General features: G+C 34.4%; 1 protein-coding gene across 1 annotated transcript in view; it reads right to left on the reverse strand.

The window, feature by feature from the left end:
• Positions 1-3,034: 3,034 nt before the first annotated feature.
• LOC18037992 (probable E3 ubiquitin-protein ligase ARI8) overlaps positions 3,035-8,948 on the reverse strand; it is a 13,677-nt gene continuing 7,763 nt past the window's right edge. The window contains exons 8-15 of the mRNA XM_006428648.2: positions 7,927-8,034; positions 7,637-7,727; positions 7,421-7,510; positions 6,568-6,615; positions 4,669-4,740; positions 4,458-4,557; positions 4,256-4,382; positions 3,035-3,841 (exon numbers count right to left, since the gene is read on the reverse strand). Coding sequence (XP_006428711.2) covers positions 3,571-3,841; positions 4,256-4,382; positions 4,458-4,557; positions 4,669-4,740; positions 6,568-6,615; positions 7,421-7,510; positions 7,637-7,727; positions 7,927-8,034 — 907 coding nt within the window. The 3' untranslated portion in view covers positions 3,035-3,570. The remainder of the gene's footprint in view (positions 3,842-4,255; positions 4,383-4,457; positions 4,558-4,668; positions 4,741-6,567; positions 6,616-7,420; positions 7,511-7,636; positions 7,728-7,926; positions 8,035-8,948) is intronic.

Raw genomic sequence — 8,948 nt, forward strand, 5'->3', positions numbered from 1 at the left:
AGCTAGCTGGGAACGCAAAAAAAGATCAATGGCAATTTGCGAAGCGCATCTAAAAGTACAAGCACGAGAACACAATGAGGATGCCGTGAGGATAGGTAGGGGACGATGTTATGGGCCGTTCAAATTTACCACCAAAGGAGGCTAAATTCGCGTGCCAAGATGCACTCAATAAAAGACCACCCGAAGGTGAGGTATGGTTAGTAACCAAGGTGCGCCCAGCAATAGGCCGCCTAATGCATTAGTGACCCGTGGTGCGCTCAGCAGTTGACAACCCAAATTCACTAGCCAAAGTGAGCAAGCCCGGCCCGATTCTAGAAATCTCTACAACAAACTAGCACTCGTAAATATCTAGATAATTCTACACTTGTGTATTCTAGAACTTAGTAGATAATTAGGCATGTTGCACAAGTTGCATAGAACTCTTTAGATCTAGGCAAGCCTCCTTATAAATAGGACATGGCACCCACCATTTTGCTCAAAACCACACTACACATACAACACACCACGCACCAAGCAACTCAATCATTCTTGTAAAGCTATCTTGTATTCTCTCTTGGGAGTAATAAAATTCTCTTTGGTTACATTGCTCTCTCTTCTCTCCATCTTTCTCGTAAGCATCTTTACTTAGTTAGTTTAAGAAATTCGATAAACTTACTTAGCAACGTTTGTGCTCAAAGTTGTTTAAATACCGTATGAATTGCTGCACAAAGTAATCATCTCATGACAGTATGTTTTAATTTTTTAATCTTAGCCTACCTTAAAAGAATGTTTTGGGAAAAGTAGTTGGATTCTGATAAAACCCACTCGACAACATTCTTGCATGTGGGAGTCTGAGAATATTTTGTATCTTTCTTCTGATCCTTCCATATATGCTATTCAACTATTCTTGTTGATATTTTAAAGCTGATTTTAAAGTTGACTAAATCAATCCTGTAAGTATTAAAAAAGTGGACGCAGAACACACAAATACTCGTGCACGAACTACTCTTTTAAATTGCTGTCTTATTTGCATTAATGTATTGTAGAAAATTTTACAGAGAATTAAATGCTGAGCCTCAGAGTCTAGAACCAATGCTGAGCAGTAGTTCCCAATCAACGAAATGCTTCGGGGAGTTGAAAATAAGCGTAGATCCGGAGATTCCCGAATAGGTCAACCTTTCGAACTGCTGCTGAATGGACATGGTTGGTAGCATTAGGGTTGCCTTGGTGTATGTTCTACCCGTCTCTCTCTCTCCCCCTCCCTCTTGACGATGAGGAAACATGGAAGATTGATATGCTATAGAGAAGCAAAGTTCCTGAATAATAAAAAACTACAGTTATAAGATTTTTTTATAGTAATCCTAAATATTAAGAATTTATTAAAATAAGAAAATTCAAAATATTATTTTATGAGAAAATTCTCCTAGTCTTGATAAAGAAAACAAAATAAATGGCTCCCAAATCCGATATCTAAAGGAAAAAAATTCAAAATATTATTTTATGAGAAAATTCTCCTAGTCTTGATAAAGAAAACAAAATAAATGGCTCCCAAATCCGATATCTAAAAGGAAAAAAAAAAAAAAGAGAACAAAATCATGACAGCAATAGGAAAATAATTTAAAATTTTTAATTGATTAGGAAAGAAACGGAATTTCCAACTAGATCATGGGGAAGAATAGCTGTAATGATTTTGGGTTTACTTCATCTTGTCAAAAGTTTTGAAACAATATATTATACGTCCAAAATCGACACCTATAGTCAAGTTATGACCTCTAGATGATACTCTACTTTTTTTGCGACCATCATACATCACCTTTTTATTTTTATTTTTTTTAGTGTCTGTTTCTTTTTCTTTTGTTTTGATTGTGATTGTTGACAAGAAACACAAAGTTTGAGTCGCCTAAGCTCATAATTAGATATTGGCTGTTTGGTGAGACAGCTTCAATTGCACCTGGTCAAACAATCATCATATGGCATGTATTAGAATGTAATGTGCTTGCAGCTCGTTGCCAAATTGAAATGTTAGGGAAATTAATTTTACATTTGTTCTTCAGATTTTACGTTCATTTACCTTTGGCGTGTATAAAAGGTGAGTTTGATTACTAGCAAGATTGCTGTACTGTAGATCCGATTTTTGGCAATTTGACGATTCAATACGTGCTAAACTTTTTGGACACGGCAGCGCATGTAAAGAATCATCGGTGTTCATGAACTGATAATTTCGATACAGCTGAGCTACATGGCACCAGTAACCGTAGGAAGCTTTTCAAGCTCTTTTGTGGCTTTGTAGCTTTGGTGTTGGGGCATTATGCTTTCATGTTTAGAATCCTTTTTCTATGCGCAGGATTGTTGTCTGCACAACGCTTTACCCTTTTGAACGATTGGCCATTCTTTTGGGAAAAAAAAAACGATGTAGATATTCTCTGCTTTTGCACTTTGTTTAGAGATATGGGATTAAAGCATCAAATCGCAGTAATTTGTGTTTTTAAAGTTTCAGTTACTGCAACATAATGGAACAATCTAATTATGTACCATCACTTAAACGACAATGGCTTGGTGCTACTTACTTCGACAATGGCTTGGTGCTACTTATGTAACTTGAAATACTTCTACAGGATCTTGTAACGTTATAATTTCACATTCTCATGATATAAAGTTTCATATGCAACATGTTTAGTAAACACCTACTGTTGTAGCTTAAAAATAAACATCTAGTCACAGTAATTTGTGTTTTTCAAGTTTTAATTACAGCAAGATAATGAAATAACCTAATTATGCACCAACACAGAAGTGACAATGACAATGGCTTGATGCTACATATATACTATGAAATACTTTTACACAATCTTTTAATTTTCTTATTTCACATTCTCATGATATAAAGTTTAATTAAATTTTTATTATTTTTATCACAATTATTACTTAAAAATCATATTTATTACATACTATTAATTTTTAAACCTTCTTTACAGCAAATGTAATTTAAAAATTATAAAAACCCCAATACCATAGAGAGTCTTATTTAAGTTTCACATTCACATTACAAGTCCATACATAACATGAGGACCAACGGGAACTTTCATTAGCAATAGTAACCAATAATAACCTTTCACAGTATACATAATACAAAGTGCTTGCCACACAAGAAGGCCATCAAGACATTGGCAAAACAAATTTATTTCATCCTGGCCAGGTGACAATGCAGCTCATTATCCCCAAGTAGCTTCCACTTTTGCAATCCACTTGAAAGGTTCAAGCGAATACAAATTCTAAATAAATGACCACAAAGACTAACGATTAATAATACATTTTCCGTCGACCCTGACACATGGCAGAATTAAGTTAAGACTGACGTGCATGAAATAAACTATATACAGATTCTATTCCAAGAACACAAGACGGAACAAATTCTTCCTTGATTCCCCTCCCCACCCTTATTTTCAATTTCATTTGTAATCACTTTGAATTCCAAGAGAATAAACAGAGACTTACTTCTTCCCCTGGCAATGCTGCCGTTGACACCTAATAGTCAGTGAGGCAAAGCCGATGTCTCTCCATCCAGTTGGGTCACTCTGCAGAAGGGATATATATTTACCGACTATGCTGGCACATCGCACAGGCAGTGGCAGAATTGACATTCGCATATGTGCACTGGTCACAGTACCAGTGACTGGAATCATCAATGTTTTTATTGGACCCACTTGATCTGGATGTCGAACCCTTATTCTTCCCACTTCTTCCCCTACTTGTACCTCCCAAGCTCTTTGAGCTCCCTGTCCTGCTACAGGTAGCGTGCGTATCTACATCTGACAGACCATTTTCAAGAGCTCGGACCAAATTCTCAAAGTAATTCCTTGTCACACTGTTGTCATAGGAATCACATCATTATTCTATTAACATAACAATTTTCCAAATCTGCTTCTATGCAAATAAAAAAGATTGACAATTGCTTGTGTGCTATTTTTTTTTTTTTTTTTTCCCTATAGGATGTGTGGTGACCAGATAATATGAAAAGGAATTGTTTGATATGCAAACACAAATTGGGTCACTCACATGCTCCAAAAAAAGAAGGGTGGGGAAGATGTCTAATGCTAATAACTGATAAGCTGAGTTTTGTAATATCTGGGAAGAAAAGGAAGCAGCAGATAAATTTTCCCAACACCAATTACCAAACTGGCTGTGTTATTATTTCAAGATAAAGATATTGCAATGACATCAAGTTGTGGCAATTAGTATACAAACTACTCATATAAAATGGTATTCAATTAGTACAAACCTTGTCAATCCAGCAAGTTTTGTTCTGAATTCATTAAAATCTTTTGAGGGGCCATCTGCATTAAGGTAAATTTGAAGCTCCTTCTCTGCACATTGATGCAGTCTTTCCAACCCAGACTCAGCTTCACCTACAGGTACAGTTGTAATTAGAACAAACCAAACATAAGCAAAATACCAGCACGGAAATGGAGGATCTGGCATACCTTGCAAATACTCAAAGAACTGTCTCTTAGCATGTTCATGGTCCGGCAAATAATATCCATACGCATATGTCCACTTTAGAACCCGCCTACATTCAACTATCTACAAAAAAGAAAAAAGAAGATATCATATGATATAAGAATGCAGGATGTTTTATAGTCATAAAAGACTATCAGCTATCGATATACATAAAACCCAAAGTCAGATATTTACCTGTAGCCAGGCTTCTGTGATGAACTTGAGCTGTGACTCGGGTTGGCACTGTACATCGCTTAGCTTCTCAAGCTAAAACAACACAGTCATCAATACTCCATAGTTTGCCAAAAAAAAATATAATAATTCATCAAACACAGTTGATGGATACTTCACTCAGAAACACATTCTTGATGGTCGTAGTGTTCAGCTAGGGGTGGGCTAAAATCCATAAACCATAACCCAACCCAAACCACATGGACTGGTTTGGGTTGGATTTGGTTAAAATATTTCAGGACAACTTTTGTTTAGATTGGGTCGGGTCGAACCATCCTGCTCAAACCATAATAATTCCCTTTTCAATACTATGCGCTATATTACCCTTTCGATCTTAGCATTTTTTTTTTTTTAATTTAGTTTTTCCACATGTGAGAACATCACCGTCTACATTCTATTTGTGCAAATATCAAGTATATAAATCTGATTTGAAAACTCATCAGAGAGTTAAATTTGTACAATTTTTATTTTTATTTTTAATTGCAAAAGACTATGCTTCCCCCCCAAAAAAAAAAATCTTAGTATTCATCATCTCGTATTCATTTAATTATCCATCATTTTGAGGAACATTGATGTCATCCAATGATACTGGATAAAATTCAGCTAAAAACCTACATAAGGTCCTGTTTGGGATTGAGGTATCGTACCTTTTAAGCTACAACTGTTGTAAAAAAAAAAGTTGTAATTACGAAACAAAAATTAATAATATAGTAAATATAAATTTTAAATAATAATTTTGACAAAATTATTAAAGATATAATAGATTTTTTATTATACAAGTGAAAAATCATATCAACATAGCTTCCAAACTACAACAGCTAGTGTTTACCAAACACTTTAGTGCTATAGCTCTGTCCAACCTCAATCCCAAACGCACCCTAAGTAAAAGACCCAAATGCCCAAGTGGAAATTTTGAGCTAAAAAATCACAGCTGCAATGAGAAAAGCTGTAAATTTTATCAAAAACACTTCAAGATAGATTCTTCACTTGAGAATGCTCCAAGTTAGGTGTCTCTAATGCTTGTTCTAGAGGATTTTAAGAGATTGACAGCACAATTTTTTTAGCTTTATTGTTCTTTAGGTGGGCTGTGAAGCATAATGATTAAAATACAGCACTGAGTGTTACAGTGCTTCAACTGAATCGTTCAGTAAAATTAAGCAATTTAAATTGATTTGGGACTTAGTGAGTGAAATGAAGCAAAAATGGTTAGCAAATAACATTAGCTTTGGTTTCGAGGAGATATGTCAAAGGTAGAAGGGTTGATGAAGCAATAGATACTTTTGAGAAAATAGAGAAGTTTGAATTAAAGATCAAAATGAAAGCGAGAACATTTGATCAGGATATTAAGTATATGATTGGCTTTGGTGTTTTTAATATTTAATTAAAGGGCACTTTCGTATTTTTTTATCGTGTTGTAAAAGTAACGACAATATTGAGCATGTAGACTCTAACAGGGGAGATCCTTATTGACTAATCATATAACTTCTGAATTGTGTTAGTTTCTTAAACTCGACAGGTATGCTAAATTACTTTGAAAAATGATAATCTACTTTAATTATGATTTATGACAGGTGAGTTTGTGAAATCCCAAGGAATTTAGCCAAAATGCAAACCAAACCCAAACTAAATTTAATGGGTTGGGTTGGCGGGTTTCAAAGAAATTGGGATGAGGTGGTTTTGCTTGAAACCCAAACCCTTTTTTCGGTTTGATTTGGGTCCATACTATGCCCATGACTACGATTAGCTAAGCTCATCAAACGCCTTCCGACACTTTAATGAAACCCACACTAGTCGTATGGCAATGCATCAAACTATGCGGACATGACAAATAGGAAAAAATTGACAATAAGAAGTTTGACTTACATGAACAGTCTGCATTTGCTGTAGGTCTGCCAATGCTTTTTGCCTAGACTGCAAAAGGAAACAACCAATTAGACTGCAATGTGACATTGTTTAAATTTTCATGTCAGTGTATTAGCTATGCAGGTGTAGGATTTTATATTCTCTGAAGCACAAAAACATTAGTAATCAAATGAGTTGGAAAGAAGTAACAAAACTATTTGATTAGTTCTTGTCTATTATGCTTCTGATAAGAAATTACAACTATGATATAGCTAATTTACTTTTTATATAAACCAATGTACATGCCTATACAGATTCCGACATTTATCCACAAACAAGCCACTTCCCATAGACCGTGCAAGCACTTTATTTAGCATTTCTATCTTCAATGATTCCTTTATTTTTAGATGCTACTTTTCTATTTTAGCCTCAAAGAGATTATTATCTAGAAACCAATGCCTATAACTAACGATCCAGTTAAATCCATCAAATAACATAATACCAATCCCATGAACAGCCCTCAACACAAAATCAGTTTGAAACCAAACTAGGAAAAGCTTTGAACAAGGAATTTAGCATCTAACAGTTATGAAATGAAGCAGTATAGGAATCAACTATAAAGATGGGTGTTTCAAAAAAAATTTCGTTTTTTTTTTGGTTGTTGTGGGAGGGGGGGGGGGGGGGGGGGGGGGGGGGGGTTGTTGGGGGTAAGAGGGTATATCATATTATTAGGCAGTAAAAAATTTTATATTGCAATCCAGTCTAACATCATGATCAACATAAACTAGAAGGATTTTAGTGTTCTGAGAGCAAGTTTTTTGTCACTGGAAAACACAAGATGTATCATACTACAATCCCACAAACTTGAACATACCGATTGGTTTGTCGCCCATCGTTCATAATAGTGAGTATATCTCTCCAGAGAGTTTTTCGCCATCTCTCTTCGCTTTTCAGACTCATCATACTGTAAGCAACAACATTCATCAAATTTATAGGGGTGACCAGTTAGTCAATAACAAGACAAAGAAATGTGAAAGAGCTGGGGAGGAAAGAAGGGGGAGGGGAAGAAAACTGAAGCAGAGTATCATACAACTCCCTCTTGTTTTGCTGTCTCATAGCGGTTACATGCGTAGAAACCACCTGTCCTCTCACCATGATCTGACCATTGACCAAGGCAGAGCCTGCATCCAAATATAGTCATGTAACTAGGACTTTTTAAGATGGTGTAATTTTGAGCAGTACATAGAGTTATAACCCATTTATCATTCTAAGGAAGTTCACTAAGTTTACTTTCCATGTTCTAGTGTTCAAGGCGAAAAACACATAATTGAATAAGGATTAGAGTTCAAAGTATTGTCTAAGACAAACATACAAGCTTACCAGCAAAATTCGAATTTACACGGAGGTGTGCATGTCATATGCATACAGCCTTGGTTTTTCTCAATTGGTCGCTTGCACCTTGGACAAGGCTTGGAATTAGCCAGTATCCTGAAAACACAGATATATAACAGTTCAGATGAGGAATTACAAGACAGTTAATAATAAAATAACATAAAAATATATATACTTCCATGCAAAATCTTCATTTAATGTAGCCAAAAACATAAATAAGACACTCGGCTACCTGAAAGTTGCACAGTGCAACACATAGGCCCAAAAGACATGTGCACCAAGAGACAGAGACTAGCATTTGTTTTCTAAACTTAAATGACCTATTTGACTTATTTTCAATGAGTCAAGTCATTAAGTCTATTTATTTTTTCAACTTAATAAAAATCAAGGTATTAAGTAATTAAGCCAATTGTTTAGCTTTTTGCTTAATCTACAAAGTTTGAATGACATTATTAAACGATATTCTCCAAAATATGCTTATCTAACTAATTTATTTTCATCCTTACCTAAATAAAACTTACTAATTAGCATAACCATTGATCCCCATAACTTGTGATAGCAATAGATTATTATTATTTTAATCTTTTTCTATTCTCCAAATTAGCATTATTTATTATTACAATTTATTTATGAGTATTTTTCATATAATACATCACAAACTACAATAAAATTGATTAACATGTTCTAATTTAGAAAGTTAAAGAGCTGTATTCACTTGAACATGGTTTATGCTATGATAAAATATTATCTTATTTATGTTCCTTAAGATGTTTATTATTTATCTAATATTTAAAATTGGTATGGGCACAAATGTAAAAGTACTGGTTTTTAGACTTTTTAAGTTTAAAAAAGCAAACAAACTAACTTACTATTACAACCTAACTTACTATCAGATATTCAGACAAAAATACAAACATATCATTCAAATTCAGACATTTAGCTCTGTTTTCACAATTCAAACTAATTTATGTCTATTCAGATTTCAAATAGAAAACAAATGACACCTAGCC

The sequence above is a fragment of the Citrus clementina genome, unplaced genomic scaffold (genome assembly GCF_000493195.1).
Source record: "Citrus clementina cultivar Clemenules unplaced genomic scaffold, Citrus_clementina_v1.0 scaffold_6, whole genome shotgun sequence".
Taxonomy (NCBI): Eukaryota; Viridiplantae; Streptophyta; class Magnoliopsida; order Sapindales; family Rutaceae; genus Citrus; species Citrus x clementina.